At 42.4% G+C, this 22,161-nt stretch overlaps 1 protein-coding gene across 1 annotated transcript; it reads left to right on the forward strand.

Moving 5' to 3' along the window:
* Positions 1 to 7,179: 7,179 nt before the first annotated feature.
* Positions 7,180 to 21,632, forward strand: enpep (glutamyl aminopeptidase; the record flags this gene model as incomplete). The annotated part of the gene is made up of 20 exons (XM_079225846.1): positions 7,180 to 7,814; positions 9,440 to 9,581; positions 11,219 to 11,353; positions 11,464 to 11,584; positions 12,154 to 12,308; positions 12,899 to 13,012; positions 13,098 to 13,232; positions 13,316 to 13,381; positions 13,483 to 13,548; positions 14,352 to 14,512; positions 15,132 to 15,214; positions 15,451 to 15,587; positions 17,396 to 17,451; positions 17,538 to 17,688; positions 18,476 to 18,549; positions 18,681 to 18,785; positions 19,040 to 19,213; positions 20,215 to 20,355; positions 20,993 to 21,074; positions 21,486 to 21,632. 20 exons carry the CDS (start codon positions 7,180 to 7,182, stop codon positions 21,630 to 21,632), a joined length of 2,880 nt encoding a protein of 959 aa, XP_079081972.1.
* Between the last annotated feature and the right edge of the window lie 529 nt (positions 21,633 to 22,161).

The raw sequence follows: 22,161 nt of genomic DNA on the forward strand, positions 1-22,161 counted from the left end.
CATTAAAACAATGTTCTCCATCACAAATGGGACAATTCTGTAAATAAGTCAATTTGTCCTGAATATCCAGGCCTCCATGACAACCCCTGGTTGTGTGACTGCCAAATATCCATGGTGATGTCTTTGTCCATGTCCCTGGGGAGTCCTGTTGTTCTCATGGACCAGCTGCTGATATGCCGCAGGTCTCCGGGTCAGTCGGGGATGCTGCTGACCCAGACTGAGCTGTCCCGCTGCATGAGGCCTTCAGTTCAGCCCGCGGCCACCAGGGTCATCTCTCCACTGGGCAGCAACGTCATCCTCCGCTGTGACGCCACCGGCTACCCAACACCGACCCTGACCTGGATCAAAACCTCGGCCTACACTGGTGAGCAATGCAGGGTCACTCTTAGCTGATGAAGTGGTGTGACTCAGATCTGAGCGTCATGTCATGTTGTGATTTGGTTCTCTGTGCAGATTGTTGCAAACAAGACATCCTCGAGAACTCTGACCAGCTACCCAGGAATTTGGATACTTGTAAGTGGTGCTACCTTGTCTATTTTAAGATCCAGGGTTCAAATTGATATTACCGTTCATCCAGTATGGGCCAAGGGACTCTATGGGTTAGAATGAAATGCCAGTAATTTTAAACCACACAATTGCTGCACATATCTCAAATGTCATTTTGGTATACAAGCTATATTGTGAAAACTGAATGTAACTAAACATAATTTATAGGTGAAGGGATGTTGTCGGGGGGAAAACTGATACTCTTTCAGCCGAGAAACCCCCAGCCAGAGCAAAACATTTTTTCAAAAATTGTGTTTGTAGATACAATTCCCCCTCTTGGGTGATAAATGTGGGGTGAAATATGTTCGGAAATATTGACCGGAGGGGGGTCCGATCATACAAGGGCACCAACTACCCAACACCCTTGCCATACCTTAGGACCACCATTGAGTAGATGGACTATGCCCGTTTGAAAGCAAAAATGTTTCTTTGGGTCTTTGTTAGGGTTCAGGGCTCCAATTAGGACTAGCACTTGAAATAGATAGTCTGTGTAACACTCTAAGCTATACTTATGCTGCGTTCACACCGGACTTTAAAGCTTCAGTTTACTCGCGCGAGTGAAACAAGGGTGTTCACACCAAGCGTGAAAGATCGCGCCGTGAAGGGGGCGTGGCTTATCTCCGTTGCTTGTCTCTGTGAGAGACAAGCAGCTTTCATTTCCGGTATCGACTATGGAATAAATAACCACTAGTTCTGCTTCATACTTGTTGTGGAAGTCCCAAACATGTCGGAACATGAAACGCCCTCGTGTTTGGGTTCATAACATCATCCGTAGCCGCACACAGCTCGGTGAATTTCACCGACTCCTCCAGGAACTGTGTCTGGCTTTTTTCCATAAAACGGATACCGCTTCCTTCATCCACCATGGCAATAACCCCTAGTTCTGCTTTATACTTGTTGTGTAAACTCCACATATGTCAGCACATCAAACTCCATGGTGTCTGGGTTCATAATATTATCCGTAGTCCCACAACAGCGTCTGAATGAAGCCGCTACCAGCGCTACTTCAGCAGCAGTTTGATTCAGCGACAGCAAGACGGCGGGGGTGACAGGCGGAGCTTCTAAACGCTGATTCTCAACGCTGATTGGCTGACGCAACTTTGCGTCACACGATTTCTCCGCCGGAGTTGGGATATTTCAACTCGCGCGAATTCGCGCCGCGTCCTTCGCTCTGTTCGCCCCGCGTCAAACGCGCTATTCGCGCCGCCTCAAACGCGTCTATCGCGCCGCCCCGCGAAAAAAACACTTTTTCGCGGGGCGGCGCGTCTGTGCATTGACTTTGCATGTAATCTAGTTGTGCATCAAATTTGCGCCGCGTTCGGTGTGAACGCAGCATTAGAGGGGAAAGACTGGTAAAGTGTACTGAGAGCTCAAATTGTGCAACTTTTTCCATCTTCCAGTTATGCAGCAATCTCCTCGAGTGGGCGTTCGCTGGTCGATAATCATCCTGAGCGGGTTATCATACGAGGATGCTGGCGAGTATCGCTGCCAGGCTCGGAACATGGCAGGGATATCCGAAGCCCCCATCAAACTGAAGGTGGTGGGAGTCTCGAGACTATCCCGTTTTCCAAAAAAGAAGACCCAAAAGACTCCACCCAAATTATCACAATACAGGAAGCCGAACCAGACTCCTACTATCACCCCCTCAGTGAAGGACAATCAGATCGGCCAAAACGTTACCCTACCTTCCATAAACAAGACCCAGACGGCTCCCAATCTTTCGCCAAAAGTATTCCCTATGAACAAATACATTAAAAGACGCAAAATGAACCTAACAGATGCAAAGACCCCAAGATCTGTCAAGTCTTCCCCTGAGCCCCCAGACAACTCTACAATTGCTCTATTGACAGAGACACCTGTATGAGATACACTGAAGTTGGTCTGGAGCTGTCACGTGGTTGACTTCAACAATATATAGCAAATAAAGCTTCATCGTTTGTTCTTTTTTTTGGTTCCTTCTGCACTGCACAAGAATGCACAGTTTGTTGATGAGGTATCCTGTATATTTGACTTGTTTGTAATAAAATGTGAGACAGGATGTCTGCGATGTCTATGGTTTTATAAAAGGATGTTTTGAAACCTGGAGTTTAGGTTTACAGCAGAGGTCTCAAATTAACAGCCTGCAGTCACATCCAACCGGCAGGATAAGGCCCCTCTTTGTTTTTATTTTAGTAATTTATTTTCAACCCAGTCGCCAGAAATGATGTTGGCATTGTATGTTTCTGCACATCTCAGATTCATTAAATGTTGATGTATCTGAACCAAAAACATGTTTCATAAATAGTTACAATAGCCTTGTATTACGCTTGCAGAAGTGCCACATGGTGAATGTTGTGAAAAGAGTGCGACTTGGGCCCCCCGTGTAATTTGACTTTGACCCCTTTTACTGCTTCCCACCAATACACCCACGACTCAAAGGTTTTGCCACTTCCGTCTATAGTTTATGAGTTCACATCTGAATGGAACATGACCAGCAGGTGGCTCCAGCAGATACAGTATGTTACTGGACTTATTGGCACGTATAATGTTCATACATACATACATACATATAGCAAGTGACAAATACATATATAGTCAACTACAAATAAACATAACCAATAAATAAATATTGAATACAAAAGTGTGTTTTTCATGGAATGCTTCTGGCCTACAATACATTTTGTATGACGAAAACATGATCCAGCTGTTTAAAACTCGCTCTACATTTACCCATAAATGAAACCCCTTTGAATATCACTGAGGTAGGTGAAAATATCCAGCCTCACGAAGAGGAAAAAAAACATACATATGCACATGAAGGGAAGTTAAGGAACTCCTCCTACAAACACTCTCTCCTTGTGGTCTACCTCTAGGTGTGTTTTCATGGAGCACACGCCTGAGAATGCAGCTGCAGGCTGAGGCCAATGGCCTTGTTAGGGTGAACCAAGTCGTCAAGGAAGAGCGAGGGGAGTGGGTTGAGGGGTTCTTTGCTAAGTTGGCTTTTGTTTGGTAATTATTCAGTATATTGTGCATTGTTTTTGATCTGTATTAGGAAAACACTCATTTATATTTTGTCTATGTGTGTATGCGTGCGAGTGTCGGCAGACACCATTTATGTTCAGGTGGGTTTACACAGAGCACCACATGGTTTATAACATGAAGGGGAAATAACACTGTGACTGTAGACCCTTTTGGTTGACTAATGCTGCGTTCACACCAAACCGTTTACCGCATCAGTTTACTCACTCGACAATAAAAGTGTATTCACACCAAACGTGGTGCGAATATTCCGTCACTAGTTCTGCTTTATACTTGTTGTGGAAGTCCCAAAAACGTCGGAACGTCAAACGCCCTCGCGTTTGGGTTCATAACATCATCATCATCATCATCATCATTCAGCGGGCGACTCCTGGTCAAATAGAAGTCTGGTTGTATTAAAAGTCTATGTCCGCTGTTGTGCGGTTAATAATCCTTCTAAATATCAGCTGCAGCTAGCGCTGTTTAAAAGCTGTAACGTTAACGTTGGGGCCGCTCACATGTTGTGGAAAACAGAAGATGTACCGCTTCCATGCACTCCTGCTGTGTCACCATGAATGCATTAAATAATAAATACATAGAAATAGTGAGATATCCAAAAGTAACAGAGTAAAAAATGATGTTTAAAATCGACTCAAGTAAGAGTAAACAGGATGCATTAAAGCTACTCTGCCAAGTACAATTTACTAAAAAGAAAGTTACTTAACACAGCGACACCAGAGTGGCATCAATCTTCTAAAAGATGGTCAAATCTGAGTGTTTGAGAAAACATGACAAAACATGACGGTAGCTAAACTCCTTTAAAATATTTATTTTCTATCATGCTCCGTCTGCATTCTGAAAGACGATATAGAATACTTCCTCTTATCTAAAATGAGATAATGCAAGGGATGTGTGCAGGACAAACTTCCACCATAAAAAGGTTGCTCTTCAGCCAGGGTCTGCTGGCTAGGTCGTCACTGTCGGGTGAAGCATTAGAGCATATTCACCATGTTTTAATGTCTCTTTTAAAATAAGACTTCTGAAAAGATCACAGTAAAGTGCTCTATTTTGAATTCAGTTTCCCCTTTTTCTCCTAAATGTAGGCATGTGGTGCACATTTACAGGGAAGTAATTCATGTTCAGTTATCAGCGGTTTAATAGTTAAGTTACTGATTATCTACACCTCTTAAAAGTGACCACTGATAAAGTAGCTATAATGTAACACTACCCAGCACTATGATGATGTAGATTTTTACTGTAGGATGGTCAATCATTATGTGATCATCACAAGACCTTGGAGAACACTGTCAGCTACAGATAAGCTACTGTGTATTATTCAAATGTTCGACTTCCTCGTCGACGCTGTGGAGTCCTTTCGCTTCCTTCCATAACATATATCTTATCTCTGTGAAACTTGTAAAAAAGCCATAAATATACAATATGAGGAAGAAGCTCAGGGTCAGAATGGTTGCGTATTAAGAGAAATAGTATCGTTTATGAACGAATCAGAGGGAGCAGAGCACAAGATTGACTGGCAGTTTAACCGTGGTTGTCTAGAGGAGGGGATTATTCTATGTAAATGTAAAGGAATAGTTCGATATTTAGTGAAATGAAGTATACACTTTTCTTTTGGATGAGTGAGTTGAGAAGGTCAATACCACTCATGTCAGTACGGTACATATGATGCTACAAAGTGTGGGTCGGGAAACCAAAAGAATGATCTGAAAGATGCTAAAATGCTGCTGAGAGGAAAGCGTTGCATGATGACTCTCAGCGACCAGAATCGAACCCTCCCTACCAGCTGGTATTTGGACAAAACACAAATCTGCCTTCCGTTCTCACTAATAAAGCCGCCAGATCTGGAAGGTACTAACAAGAGTTATTGGATAGCCCAGCATATTACAACATTACATGCTGCAAGCAAAGCATTCACAGAAGCTGAGTGCTCTGAAAAGATCCAAAGAGCTCTTCGTAAATAACTGCAGCCCATTGATGACCGATACGAAACGGGACAGTGTCGACTACAACGGGTGGATTGTACAGAATGGAAAGGGACGAATCTTCAGACCCATGAATCTGTTACTCAAACCGGCATGATATATTTCATCCTCTCACATTATGTTTTCCTTCTCTCTGTGTATGTGCTTTTTCTCCATAAACAACCTGATCGGATTGACGAAACCTCCGCTTTTTCACTGGAGGTACGACAAAGAGCAGCGGACGAAAAACATCCCATCTGTGCGTGGAGCGACGAAGAGGCCGTCTCCTTTCCCAAATGAACAAACATGAAGAGTTACCAGCCGTGACAGTGACATTGTGTGCGAGTCCGCCAGATGTTTCTGTCCGTGGACAGATCTTGTCAGGAAACTTTACAGATGTGTAGTTGAGATTGAAATGAAGGTCGAGGTTGAAGATGGACGTGGTGTGTGCAAGAGAAGGGGTCATCGCTGCCCCTCCAGTCACCACTGTGTCAAGATATAAAGAAAGTGCCGATGGTGGTGAATTTTTAGGAAGACATACTGCAGTCTGCACAGGATGCACTTCCTGTTGCAGCTGCAGGAAGCTTTTTGATTATTGTCTCATTCTCTTTACATAATACTGTGAACTTTTTCACATGTACAATAACAATAATAATTTGCACATTCTGATTGCTATAGTATTTCTGAAGTATTCTTTTCACATTTTATTTTGCATATTTCTTTACTATAGTTATGTTTCTCGACTTTTTGTTTTCGCTCCCTATGTCTATTGGTTTGCATCCAAAACACTAAAGCGAATTCCTGGCATGTTAAACAATGAACCTGAGTCTGAGTCTAAGAGATGAAAGGTCAGCGGGTCAACAAAGTCATTTGGGTTAATCCTCAGGGGTTCATGAATATTCATTTTGGCAATAGGTGTCGAAGCCTTTGAACCGATTTGTGGGACATACAACTGACCACCTACATGGCCACCATTGTCATCCTCATCATCATCCTCATCCTCATCATCCTCAGGCTCTGTTGCTAATGAAACAAGATTTGTTTTACATTTCTAGAGTTACTCCTACGACTGTGTTTGGTGCAACCAACATTGTTTTGCTTTTCTGTTCACACGTCACTCTGTTGCATTCAGTAATATCTTGACCAAAGAGCAAACGCTATAGGAAGTGCAGTCTTTTCCAAACAATAGACCCCCACCTCCCCTCCTCCCCACTGTCAGCAGGGCAGATCACTTTTACTCAGAAATGTAAATACTCTGTTCTCGATTTACAGCAAACACACTCAATAAAATGTTGGCTGCAGGCACTAACTTCCTGTTTTGTTTGCAACACAGAGAGAGAGAGAACAAGATTTAACAATTCTGAACCACAACACAAACTAAGTTGAACTTTAGCTCTTGATTTACAGGCAGATTGTAGATGTTTAACAGAAGGAGGCGTTTCGGCAGCACTGAGGACAGAATAAATCTCGAGCTCAGCTTGTTAGATTCTCGTGACAGATTTCCTCTCTTCCTTTCTTCCCTCCAGCCCTCAGCCAGACAGAGGCGAGCTTTGGATCAGCTCACGTGGCTAATCTAAATACTGCGAGTGCTCAAAGCATGCAGTTCTGATTTCAGGTCAGCTTAGGAACCTGGAGAAAGTGGTATTTTTTAGTCACCATGGTCGACAGCCTGGACATGGAGAAGCAACAGAAGCGTTACTGCATCCGCAGTAAGCATGTAGTCATCATCTGTGTGACGGTGGTGGTGTGCTCGTTGGCAGTGGGCCTTGGGGTGGGCCTCTCCGGGTCAGGCACTACATCTCCCAGTACCTCCACACCAGCCCCCACGACAGTTCCTACCCAGCCCCCCCTGCCTGCCAGAGGTCCCTGTGCACCTTCCACTGACTCCAGCGGAGACTGGGGGAATTTCCGTCTACCCAGCTACGTGAACCCGGTCCACTATGACCTGCACCTGGAGCCAGACCTGGTGGAGGACACCTATGCGGGCACCGTGGACATCCATGTGAAGGTCAGCAAGCCCACGCGCCACCTGTGGCTCCACATCAGGGAGACGTTTGTCAGCACCCAGCCCAGGCTGAGGATGCTGAGCAGCCGGGCAGACCCGAAGGAGGTGTCTGTGAAGAGCTGCTTCGAATATGTTCCCCAGCAGTACCTGGTGGTGGAGGCCACAGAGGAGCTGCCCGCCACCGGCCCGGGAGAAGTGTACGTGCTCAGCCTGGACTTCCAGGGCTGGCTCAACGGCTCCGTGGTGGGCTTCTACAGGGTCGTCTACATCGAGAACGGGGTCACCAAGTAAGTCCTTAAACAACACACGGGAATCAAAAGAAAGTGAACGCAGCACTTATTTTTACTACATTTAGCATTTAAAAGCAGTATATGAAACAAATAAAGATATAACATTTTATAACACACTATAATGTAGTAGTAAGCAGCTAAAAAAGAAGAAGCTATTAATAGTTTTAAACCTATGAATGAGTTGTACACGTGTTTAAAGAGTTAATACACGTTTTATCCTCCCTGGATTTTAGAGGTATTCTAATACCTCTATGCATAATTGAAACTATGTCATGTGAAATATTCATTATCATTCACAAGTCATTTATGCTTTAAGGAGTTATAAAACATTTACAAACATTTAAAATCTCCTTATATGCTAAGACAACACAATGACTCACATAACTTAATATATTGCTAAAACAACACACATATTAATATCTATCTTTATGAGGTGCAGAGATGTGGTTGAAAGTGGACAAGTCAAGATATTTACCCCCTCCAAGGTCAAGAATGAACGGTCAACGCACAACAACGCATAACATATCAAACAAAAAGACTTTTTCCAAGCTTGAAAGTTCATTTTAGACCGTGGAAATAATAGTTTGACAAAATAATCTCAGCTCAATGGCCTTTTCAATAAATAATCAGACCTTTTCTGGAGCTCTAACTGTATCCCGTGAGATTCATCAGCGGATGGAATCTGCTCATTTGTCATGGAGATGCTGAGGAGTAAATTCTAACAGCTGCTTGGATAATTAAATGATGAGCAAACTCCATCTACTGGAGAAGACTGATGATGATGAAAAGCGACAAGAAATGCTGTAAGTGCTGAGTTGGGATTGTTTTGTCCAACTATGGAACTTTGACCAAATAACAACCCCCGTTTAGTGAAATCTTGGCTAATTCTTTGGGGAGTTAATACTAACTTAGTTCCATATTGGTTGAATCGCACTCTTCGGCTGGAGGAGGCTGTAAAAAGTTTCAATCTGCAGCTCTGTGCCCAGCTGCGAATTATGTCAGTTACAGTGGATTCCAATGGTGACACATGTTTACACTGCAGAGATAAAAAAAAAAGATCAGTCCGTTGAAGATGGAAATAATACTCATTAATTCATAATGGATTCACTTGATTATTCTTCACGACAACGAGTCGCTCGAGCCGGATGACTCCTGTTTGCTCATTGTTGTTGCAAACCCCTCCAGAAACATAATCAGCTTGGATAAATACACAACCTCATATCCATGTGGATGGACGGCAGAGATGTGGATCTCGCTGCAGAAGTAGGTTGAAAAGATTGTCTGGACCTTTTGATACCATTTTGCCACCATGAAAACTCAAGGGACATACATTCAAATATATATAAATATAAATATATATATATATATATATATATATATATATATATATATATATATATATATATATATATATATATATCTCAATCAGAGGTTCCTCAGGGATAAATAAGGCTGTGGTCAGGGGAAGTAACTGATGCAAAATACCGGAAGGGGTCTCAATCAGAAAAGATTGCATCTGAAAGTATCCACATTGGGGGTTTAAATACTTTAGGGGGAAAAACAATGAGGAGAACCGAGTGTCAAACCCCTTTGCAACAACATGTCCTTCGTTTGATCACCAGGAAGATCGCTGCGACCGATCATGAGCCAACGGATGCTCGCAAGTCGTTTCCCTGCTTCGACGAACCCAACAAGAAGGCCACCTACAGCATCTCCATCACTCATGACGCCAGCTACGAAGCTCTGTCCAACATGCCGCCTGAGGTAGGACTCAAGTCAACAAGGCAAACATGACATCCTGTGTCCTTGAACCCTTGCATCTGAAACGGGAAAAACTCCCCCCAAAAACTTCCTTTTAAAACTCTCTCCCAGAATGATGTCATGTGTCCAGAAACATAATGAAATGTCAACATCACCATATGACAATCACACCCTTCAGTCACTTAGTCCATTCGTAAGAGAAACAGATCTCACTCAGCTATACAGCTGTTAGGAAAGGGTTCCCCTTTTTTTAAATGCTGCCGTTGCACATTTACGCACAGAGCATCCCGTTGCATGCTTCTCCTGATGAGTTTTATTTTTATTCAGACTTATTTGGACACGTTCAATTGTTTCAACACTATTTAAATGTTTGGACCACCAGAGCTAACGTTGGCTCTCTGACTAGTTTAGCTAACGTTGGCTCTCTGACTAGTTTAGCTAACGTTGGCTCTCTGACTAGTTTAGCTAATGTTGGCTCTCTGACTAGTTTCCACCATTTGCTCCCCCATCCCAGAGTATACCTTTATGGAGATCAACACCTGCATATGTTTTTGATTAAATCCTTTTTAGATACATATATTTGTGAATTTCTATTCCATTTACTTAAAATACAAATATCTGTGTGCACGTCAGAAATATATTGTGGATTTTGTTGACATTTATATATGATGATAACTATTTTTGTGTGCATTAAGCAGGGCTCTCAAGTTTTTAAGACAGCACTCCACCCATGCCGTATGCCCACAGACCAGCCCTCCTCCCCCCATATTATTATTAGCTTTATTTTCATTGGTTGCTGGATTACATTTCACCCAGATACAACAGATACGTTTTTCTGATTGGCTATTCGTGTAGCCCATTTCTTTTTTTTGATTGGCTGATGAGTGGCACCTCGCGGCAGAGCTCCAGGGGATTCGGGGGAGACGTGCTTGATTCCTCCATGGTGAGGGCAGCGCGACCAGGTAATGTTTGCGCGCTGTGGCACATTAAATAGCCTAGAGTTTTTTTTCAGCGTGAGAAATACGATGTGTGGCGGGAGGGCGTGACTTAAGATCGAAATGCGTGACAGTCACGCTCAATGCGTGACACTTGAGAGCCCTGCATTAAGTAATATCTTTTATTTGTAATTTATTTATAGCAAAATACATGTGTGAATCCTTGTGTGTGCATTTGGTTATATAATATATATTATTATGCATTGATATCCTTAATATCTGACAGATCGCGGAACTCAAAGTTGCAACATGTTCAAATCATTTTGACTGAGCTTTATGTTTGTCTACGATTTTCATTCTGGTGGAAACCCGCTTGGTTCATCGACGAAATTTAACATAAATCCTTTCAAATCCACAGCATCAGAGCTATGAATTTCTTGCACGTAAAGAGTTTCTTTGGCAATAAAACTATCAACAAACCGGTTGGACTGCACGGCGGTTGCTGTAGGTGGAAGGAATCACTCAAACATTCCCAGGGTGGAGGGAAAAGAAACAAAAACAAAGGATGAGGAGGCCAGGCTTGGCGTGAACACACAAAAACTAAAAGCAGAGGAATCAATCTGTTTTGGGGGAGAGAGGATCCACCCAGCTCCGCAGTCTGTGTGACACCCACATAAACCTGTCAGCCTTTCCCTCTGCCTACAGGGCGAACCTCATCCAGTGCCTGGCAATAAACTGAAGACCTCCTTCCAGAGGTCCATTCTAATGAGTACCTATTTGGTATGTTTCGCTGTGCACCAGTTCGGCCATGTGGAAAGAACTTCTGCCCGAGGAATTCCTGTGAGTTTACCATTATGTGTCACTGTCCAGTAACTTATACTATTAGACTCTCACTGTCAGGCTATGCATGCACACACGTACTCATGTTTCATCTTCTTCTGCCTCTACAGTTGAGAGTCTACGCCCAGCCAAGTCAGATAGGAACGGCAACGTATGCAGCCGACACAACCAAAGTCATCTTTGACCACTTTGAGGAATATTTCAACATGACGTACTCCATCGCAAAACTGGGTACGTTCAGACTATACAGTCTATGTATAGTGGGATAAGTACTTCAGATTCACAGTCCTTGCATTTCATTGCTTTTCTCTGTTCCACTAGTGATCACAGTGAGAAACACTTTATTTTTGCTAGCAGAGTCTCTCCAGTGGTCACACATTTATTTTACAGTGTTGTCTATCCTCACCTTGCCCCTATCCACTGGATCTGCACACTACTGTATCTGCCACAGTTAAAAAGGTCAGGTCTGAACACTGCCCCAGACTGATCGGTTCCGCCTTCAAACACGTAATAGAGAGTTGACTGCAGCGGTGACATAATTAAAGGTCAAATTGCAGAGTTTCGAGAAAAAGCACAGACTCTTGAATGAACTGGAAGTAGTATAGGAGTTAATAGAGCCATTATCGAATCCAAACTTCAAAGCAAAGTGGGATAAAGAACATCCATTCCAACAACAAATTGATGGCCTTATTGATCAAGATACACCCTCACTTTCTCACAAGCATTAGTGAGGCAGTAATGCAATAAAACCCAGTGATAAGCGGTGACTTCAGAGGATTCTCTGTGCTGTTTTGATCCAGATAAGATAGCCATCCCTGACTTTGGTACCGGTGCCATGGAAAACTGGGGCCTCATCACCTACCGGGAGTCCAGCCTGCTGTACGATGAAAGCCAGTCGTCGTCCTACAACAAGCAGCGAGTGGCCAGCGTCATCGCCCATGAGCTGGTTCACCAGGTACCACGGCCCACTTGTATTACTCTGCTTATTTTAGTTGTGTCTTTTATTCATGCAGCAGTTTTAGTGCAGTTTTATTTTATTTATTTTTTTGCTCACAATTCGACCACACTTTTTCTTTGGCAAAGGTACGAAGGTTTATTTTTATCTTGGATGGAAAGATCTGTTCAATGAAAAAGGAAAAAAAAACGGGTTCAGAGTTCAGAATTGTAAATGTTTAAAACCTTTATGATATGGTTCAAGCTTTTTACGATGCACACATCTTTCCGAGATATCTTGCTGTTTTGCTGTGATGGGAGATACAAGGCCTTAGGGCAGTCAATAAAGTTGTATGATCTTCAAAGTCACAGGAAGGAGGGGTCAGCAAGTGTTTCATTTGTGTGAAGAAGTCTTCTGGGTGGCAAGCTTGTATAAGGCCATCACATCTGCTGAACAATTACCCTTAAACCTGTACAGGAGTAGAGAAAGTCACTTACTTGTTCTCTCTTCGTGAACACAGTATTCACAATCAACCCTTTTCCCCTGCAAATTTCTTATAATTCCTTTGTTTGGACCCTTGAAACCTCACGTCAGTTATCTTTCCCCCCCAGTGGTTTGGGAACATCGTGACCATGGATTGGTGGGATGACCTCTGGCTTAATGAGGGCTTTGCGAGTTTCTTTGAGTACATCGGTGTGGAGAAAGCTGAACCCAGCTGGGGCATGGTGAGTTCTCCCTCTAAAGTCACCACAGTTCATCCCACTGTCAGTTGACCGGTCCGTCCTGAGGACTCTCCCTTGTGTCGCACAGCGAGACATCATGATCATCAGCGACGTGCTTCCCGTCATGGTGAACGACGCCCTGCTCTCCTCTCACCCGATCATCGTGAACGTGGCATCCCCAGCAGAGATCACCTCCGTGTTCGACGCCATCTCATACAGCAAGGTACGACTACTGGATGCAGAGAGTGTGTTATCATGCAGCCAGCCAAATACTCCTTGTGATGAAAATGATCCAACTTTATCCAGGGAGCGTCCATTCTCAGGATGCTGGAGGACTGGATGGGCAAAGACGTGTTCAGAGACGGCTGTCGAGTAAGTCAGAGGAGGCTGCAGCTGTACGGCAGATGAATGTAGCTCTTTTGATGCATGTTCATTAAAGACTGATGAAAGATTTTTTTTATCTTCTTTCACAGAAATATTTGAAAGACTACTACTTCAAGAACGCCAAAACGGCCAACTTCTGGGCATCTCTTACCAATGTATGTTTGAGCTTTATCAGTTTGAAATCTTCCAAGGCCAGATTGATAACCCAGTTAAGGAAGTGTTCAATATGTTGGGAATCAATGCTTATTGTCTGTCTGGATGAAAGTGAAGTGACAGGATGGACATTGTGTGTTCAGTCGTTATGGTAACTAGAGCATGGGTCAGGATGGACCTGAGCCCCTGCTGCTCCCTGCGGTCAGTGGGCGGTGCTTGGTTCTGGCTCGACGGTTCAACGCGGCGGACTTAGTCACAAACTTTCTGTTTTTACAGCTAAACACTAAAATATGTTTTTGAAAATGTTTGAGGTGAGAAATAGACAACGCAGTAACAGAATCTTGTCCGATCAGGATCTGTGATTGACAGGCGCATTAGAGAGTCCTCAGCTCTTATTGGATGTTGTGACTCACCAAAAGGAAGCAGAGGAACCAGCTTTTTCACAGATTAGCTGACTTGTGTATTGCTGTCAGGCTATTGTGCCAATTGGAGTTTGTATTAGACAGCGACTGTAGCTATCAAACCAAATGTGATAAAGTGTGTTTCTTTTTAATACATAATTTTGTTTAAATGGACTGTCAGGCAAGCTGTTTCCCCCTTTGTCCAGTCTGTATGCTAAGCTAGGCTAACCACATCCTGACTATATTTATCTTATTAACTGACAGGAGTGATATTGAGTACAATCTCAGCATCTCAGTCTCAGAAAGAAAACATAAGCATGTTTCCCCAAGCTAGTGGAACGTTGCTTCAGGTTTTGCCTGTGAGTCTTTCTGAGCAGTAGCCGGTTCCTCCTCGCTGTGACCAGGTGAGTGGGTTGCCGGTCGCAGACGTCATGGATACATGGACCAAACAGATGGGTTACCCTGTACTGGACCTGACTGTCTCAGAGAACATCGGCAAACTGAGCCAACGTCGATTCCTCCTGGACCCTAATGCTGATGCCAGCCAGCCTCCTTCACCTCTTGGGTCAGTGATACGAAGAAGATAAAAACTCATTTTTAAAAACATTCGCTCCTTATTAAACCCTCGGACCTGTCTAATTTGGATCAGGATGGCATCGCCCTATTTAGTCATTAAAACTGTATCAAACTGTACAAAAAGTCCAAAAGGCTGCCAGTTAGTCAGATTCTACTGCTTTTCTATGACGACATATCCTCAGGTTATTTCCAATTACCACTTTTCCACCATATTTCAGGATGGTGCTCACACCCTTTTTTCAGTTTTGCAACCTTTCCTGTTTGACTGCCACTTGATGCACCATGAAAGACACAAAGTTATTCAGAACTTTACGTTTAATAGCATATGTTTGTTCAGGATAACTTAAAACCTAAAAACTGTTTGAGAACCATCTGATTGAGTTACTGTCATATGATCTTTTAGTTGTAAGAGATAATGGAGTTCCCACAGTCAACATCTGCTCATGTTGTAATTCTGATGTACAAAAGGATACACTCTGGTCTCCTTAACATCTGTATCAAAATGTGTTCATCAAAGTTGCACTAATCAATATTTTTAGAGCAATATTAGTGAATTCATGTGTCGGCTTGGTGCATTATTAATAACAATGAAAGTGTTTTTGTTCCAGGTACAAGTGGACAATTCCAGTCAAATGGCACTCTGTGAAGAGCGGCAAAAACATGTTGGCGATGTTTGACAAGAGCAGCACAGGTATTACGCTCAGCTTGAGTATTGTGTAATCATCTTCAAAACATTCAAAATGATAAAAACAAACAAAATGTAATCTATTTTTCTGGATGGATTACAATTGAAGAAAGAAATAATAAAATCACAAGTATAAACCAAAATTATGGAATCTTTTTCCAAAAAAATTAACCCAGAGAGTTTGTATTTTGCAGCCAAACCATTTTTCCTTCACACACTAATGCGCTCATAATGACTTCCAGAGCACGTCCTCAGTAACTACTCGGCCTCAATGGACGGGCTGCTGAAGGTCAACAACGATCACATGGGATTCTACAGAGTCAACCATGACGGCCTGATGTGGAACGCTATCAGTCAACAGCTTCAGGACCAGCACTTGGTGAGCCGTGCTCAGGTAGTGTGTGCACATGCACACACTACCAGCACATTTTTAAGTTCAGATGTCTGTATTTCTGGAACCTCTCGGTGCGTTCGACTGCTGTTAGCGTTGCTCACCCTCGTCTTCTGCCGTGCAACTTGCATTTTATTCAAGCCTGCTTAACCCTATCGGGTGGAGCCTTCTTTTTTTTACAGCTTTTTTAGAAATGAGGTGAGTTTAAAAAAACTCAAATGCTTCTAGATCATCATCCACAGGTCCGATCTAATGAATTTAAATGGCTAAAGTAATGTAAACCCTTGTGAGAAGAGAAACGATGGACTACATTAAAAAATATATATAATTACGTAATTACGTAAACTCCTCAACATGACTGAGCGATTATAACGTTTCACTATTTAACTCATTTAGTACCCCTAACCCCCTAATGTCACGAGCTGCGTAAAAGCACTTTTCATTTTGGATTCCGTGTTTCGAGGTCCTGCGATCTCATTGGCCCTCAGACTCATCAGAAAGCGCGTGAGATGACACTCGCTGACGGAGACGGTCATTTGAAGTACACAATGGTCATGGTGTGAGCAAGATTCAGGTCAAAGTTGCTAATTTTTCTATTTCTGAACCAAAAAACATGATTTTTGGACTGGAAAGGCTTGAAAAAATGTCATTACTTGTGTTTATTGTGATTATTATTGGATGCTTTAGGTCTTAATCTTTCTAAAGATATGCAGTATTGCTCTGTGGCATGATGGGAAGGCACCAAAAATACAATTCAAAAAACTTGGGGAGCGATCGAGGAGTCATTTTTTGATCAGACTCTTGACTTTTGATCATATTTATGCAGAAAATAAATAATAATCAAGGTCATATGAGCTGTAGAAAACCTGTAGAACCTGTAGGGCTAATGAGGTTGACTCCATCTTGGGTTTTCCCGGGGTATTCAAAGGGAAACGCCCACTTAGCCGTTAACACAAACCAGAGACGCAGGTTCCCCAAAGTGAGCTCATCAGTAAGTTTATGAGTCACGGGTCTACCGTTGCATCGATTGGTTGGTTTGTTTGTATTTCTATGTGACTTTCTCCTCCAACAGGATGATGTAGAAACCTGGCCATTGTACAGTTAGCTCAGGTGTCATGTGATTGGGAGCAGTGATGAATGATTCATTCGCTTCAGCATGTGTTGTGTTGAATGATAATAGACCAGCGGCATTATATGCACTTCTTTTGCTCTGTTGAATGCTATCACAGAACGGAGTAGAAGCCACAGGGGTGCCTGCTACTCCTTCTACTGTTTTTCCTTGTTTAGTCTGTTTTTTCTTAATTTTAAGGGAAAGTATTATGAGAATGAAATCATAGTTTTACGAGAAGAAAAATGTGAAAAACATGCACATGTAATCTAATTCACCCAAACTTGTCACAACATGCCTGTTCTCAAACAACGAAAATAAAAAAATTGTTCTTGTATCACTGACTTATAATAACGTTTTCTCAAGAAAATAGGCACTTTGTTAGCATAATATGAAACATTTTCATGTGTTATTCTTGTCAAACCAAAACATTCTCAAGATAACTTCATTCTTGAAGTGTCTGTCACACCATCAACCTACATTCAGCTAATATTACATTTAAAACAGTTTCAGCTGAATTTCCTACATTATGCTTTTTACCTTCGATGCCGACTTCTTAGCTTGAAGTGAAAGAGTATAAGAACACCGAGGACCAGAGCCTCATTGGCACAATGACCTCTCCTCATAGACATTAAACTCACTGGTGCTGTTATTATGGTAACCTTCTGTTTGACTCTGTCCTCAACAGGCGTTTGATGCAGCTGATCGCACAAGCTACATCGATGATGTTTTTGCTCTTGCAAGGTTAGATTTCAGCCCAAACCCCACTGTATGAACATTCATGACATCATACACAGAGATTCCAACGACTGTTTCATTCCACTGTTCAGGGCAGATGTTATAGATTACGGTAATGCCTTCAATCTGACCAAGTACCTGACTAATGAGACGGACTACATCGTCTGGGACCGTGTGGCCTCCTCTATCGCATATGTCCGGGACATGCTGTCAGACAACGATGCACTCTACCCCTTGTTTCAGGTGAGGGAGACGCTAATCCTTTCAACTTAAAACCTTGAAGTTTATCTGTGATCAAAGATTTCAGTAAGCCATCATAGGAAAATAGACTTTGCTGCCTTTTTTTTTTTAAGAGCCAGAAGAGAAGTTTTAATATTTACAGAAAACAATTCTGAGATAAAGTTGGTAAAATGACTGATCTATAGATCAGTCATTTCTTTTTGTACATTTTTGTACTATATATATATATATACATTTGTGTTTTTCTTCAAAATGTAACACTTAAGTCTCTAAGAATATTAAATGTTTTTCAGAATATATATTTTGTCCTCCGTATTTATTATTATAATAATGTTTTTTTTATTATTTTTCCTAAAAGTGAAAACTGAAGTTTCAGGCTCATAGCCTGAAAAAAACTACTAATTTAGAGAATACTGCCATATCAGATTTTAAAGATATGTTTTGTGAAATGACGCTACAGGTGAATAATAAGTGAGTAATACAAAATGAACTAATAGACATCACCATGAAACTTCCACAGTTAATTACTTACATTAAGCCATTATTTTTGTATTACAAGTTTTCTTAAATGTCATGTTTAAATATCTAACAGTAACTTTTGGTGAATTTAGCAGAAATGGTAAAATAAACACCTAAATGTATGTTTTGGATGTTTTCCACTGGTCGGAGCGAAGACATGTTGTGCAAGCAAAACAGACCAAAATCTCAAAATTGACTAGTACATGAAAACTGTTTCTGTCTGTAGAATCTCACCTTGATTCAGAACCAGGTTGTCGTTTGTTTTCCCTAGAAACTGTTTCGTGACCACGTTAAAGCAATCACAACAGAACTTGGATGGGCCGATAGCGGAACACAGACGCAGAGGTACAGCAGTCACAATCCCGTTGCTTTTCCCAACACGTGTCCTCGTTCTTTTATGCTCACCCTATGCTAACCCGTGTGCTCATTTACACACTAATGTGACATGTGTGTGCTCTGCTGGCGGTGTGAGGCAGGCTACTGAGGGAGACGGCGCTCACCATCGCTTGTCAGATGGGAGATCAGGAAGCTCTGAACGAAGCCTCTCGCATTTTTGACCAATGGATCTTTGGAAATATCAGGTATCACCACTCCAGTGTCTTTTTCGAAATACCGTGTGTCACAGTATAGTATATCATTTGGTCATTTTTACCCACAGCTTCCATTTACCAATAATGTTTCAAATAGCAAGAATATTCCAGCAGGGATGCCATGGCCTCGCTGTAAATATTTCACCAGTTTTCTATGAGAACGAGAAAAGCAACACCACAAACATATTTTTAACACATTCATTTTAGAACCTGACATTAACATGTCTTGGCCTTTCAACCTGCAGCAGTGTGGCAGTGAACCTGAGGCTGCTGGTCTATCGATATGGCATGAAGAACTCGGGCACCGAAGTAAAGTGGGACATAATGTTCCAGAGGTACAAAGTAACTTCATTGGCTCAAGAGAAGGACAAGCTGCTGTATGGACTGGCTTCCGTGGAGAACGTGGGACTCCTCTACAGGTGATTAAAACTCATTAAACAGAGACCTGATAACCTGACAACACGTATTCCCTCACTTTGTCTGTGATCAGATCAGGTGGCAACCTACAGTTCTGAAAACTGAAGCCGATGCTCAAGTGTCTTAAAACGTCTCTGGTTGTATAGAAGTCTATGAGAAAATGACTCTACTTCTCTGTTGATTTATTCCCTCAGTAAACAATGAAAACATGAGTCTATGTCTCAATCTCTAGTTTCAAGCATTCTTCAATACAACATGATGTTCATTAAGTAAATTATGATCCATTTAGAGTCAAACAGAGCATAAAGCAGGGGATGCTTTAGCATCTCTACCACGGTGTCACTCCTACGCAGTCCAAATATGGTTGTGTCCAAAATCCAACATGTCAAAATTGTAGCTTCAAAACCTCAGTCCACAAATCAATGGGTGACGTCACGACGACTACGTCTACTTCTTATCTAGTCTATGGAGATGGTTTGATATGTTACTTGGGTTACAGAGCCATGGTGGAAATGAAGCATTTGTTTTGGTGCACTGCAACTATGTGTGTCTTGTGTCAGTAACTACACCCCAAACACAAATCTGTGTGAGTTTGACTATTTTTTGTGATTCAAGTGATGACTGTGTTGGTTGTCCTCGTTATCACCTGGCACCAGTTTCTAAAAACAGCATGGAAACACGATGTGGAACACAAGTTCTTTTCACACAAAAACTGTTAAAAAAATTAGACAGCATATAGTGTACATGAGTTACTTTGGTGAGCACAGACCTGTGAAAGTAAAACCTATGTCGTAATAAACCATGGTTTTCCTTTTTACCATGCTTTGGACTGGGTAGTGTTGTGGTGAAAAGATTCAGTCTCAGGAACTCTAGCTTCTTCTGTGTTGTCACCCCATTTTTACTTTTAGTCGATAATATGACTGGATTTTACACATAAGATCCGCTTTAAAATAATTATGAATAGTATTTATGTGAAGAGAATAACCTTTGTTCTGTCCATCAGGCTCCTGGAGGCCTCTAAAGATGAGAGCGTGGTGAGGAGTCAGGATCTGTTCACTTTGGTGCGATACGTTTCCAACAATCCACTGGGGCAGAGCATGGCCTGGGACTGGACCACACTCAACTGGGACTATCTGACCAACAGGTCAGTGCAAAAAGGACCACAAAGGACGCTGTTGATGCTTGGAATGTGCAAGCTGTGTGGGAAAGATCTATTATATGCATCTTTTTGCCAGAGTATATCTATTTTGTTGATGCAGAAAACTGGGAAAGGAGGATCGTCAAAATGGCCCTATCATCCCTCTTTGACCTGTTTAATCAATAGGGTGACTGGAGGTTAGCATACTTGATGTTAGCTGACTAGAGGCTAGCACCCAGCCAAGCAACGCACAGTTACACATCAGAGCCTCTCGGTCAGACGCCTCCAAACTCGCCTCGCAATGTTGTGCGTCCTGACTGACACACCTGACCAGCCCGCACCGGGGCTAGTAGACTAGAGGCTAGCAGGCTAGTAGACTAGAGGCTGGCTGACTAGAGGCTAGTAGACTAGAGGCTAGCAGACTGGAGGTTAGCTGACTAGAGGCTAGTAGACTAGATGCTAGTAGACTAGAGGCTAGCAGACATGAGGTTAGCTGACTAGTGGCTAGTATATTAGAGGCTAGCAGACAGGAGGTTTGCTGACTAGAGGCTAGTAGACTAGTAGATGCTAGTAGACTAGAGGCTAGCAGACATGAGGTTAGCTGACTTTGCTGATCATAGTAATTAATTTTCCTTCTCAACAGATACACCATCAATGACAGGAACTTTGGTCGCCTACTGAGTCAGATCACCACCACCTACAACACAGAGCTCCAGCTGTGGAAGGTTGGCAATGTCCTTTTTGTGCAACGGTCTCCTACTTTGTTTATCATTTTCCAAATACTGGTGTCTTTTTAGCTTATTGATTAGTTGCTTTAGTTATTCTCTACTGAAGAACGGGTAGTTTATATTCAAGCACAGTTCCAATAATTATTTTGTAAATAAATACTCCCAGTAGGCTTGTAGCAAAGTATTTCTCAGTGGATTACAATTGTCATATTTTGGAGAAAATTGCAGTTTGAAACCCACTGGGAGGAGTTTCTCTGGACATTTTTATACTTTTTCCGTATTGTGAAAACTTGTCACCATTGTAGTTATGAATTCAGGCCGCATGAGGAAGGGCTATTATCTACTGATGGCTGAAAAAAGAGGTACAATGTTTCTCTTGAAACTAATTTCTCCGAGCTGCCCTTGCAGATGGAGCATTTCTTCAGTCTAACTCCAGACGCTGGTGCCGGGGAGATGTCTCGGCAGCAGGCGCTGGAGACGGTGAGAAACAACATCGGATGGATCCGGAAGAATGAGAAGGAGATCGGAGGCTGGCTGACGAACAACGTCGCCTGAAGCGGCACCAGCGTGTGAAACACTGCAAGAATACCGTACCTGTTTGAGACCAGAGCATCCACAGTCCCCTGTAGATACATAAGACCTTCGCCCAGTCAGCACATATACAGGATGAGGCTCGGTTGAGTTCGTGGTCTTTTTGAAGGGCCAGAGCAGGCGGCTGCTGATCTGAATCGACGTTGCAGATAATCAAATAATCACATTCTTACTTGTAAGCTAAATTCACATGTCCCATGATCAATTGGTCAGTCTCATTTTGCAGATTGCTGCAGTCCTCAAAGGTCTGCATTCCAGTTTTGGCCCATTTATCAGAGTGTGAACTGATCAACCATGTGGCGACTGACAATCATTTTCCTTCATTTCTGGTCTCGTGCTCATCACATAAAATATATTTATGCAGGCCCCTTCTTCTCCTTCCTGTTAACATTTTTACTACAAATTACTCAATATATGTTTGTAAATTTTAACTAGTGGCACAGTGAGTTTTCTATCGCCCGCACAGTGCAGCCATGATCATCAGCCCCACCCA

The sequence above is a fragment of the Taurulus bubalis genome, assembly GCF_910589615.1.
Source record: "Taurulus bubalis genome assembly, chromosome: 1".
NCBI lineage: Eukaryota > Metazoa > Chordata > Actinopteri > Perciformes > Cottidae > Taurulus > Taurulus bubalis.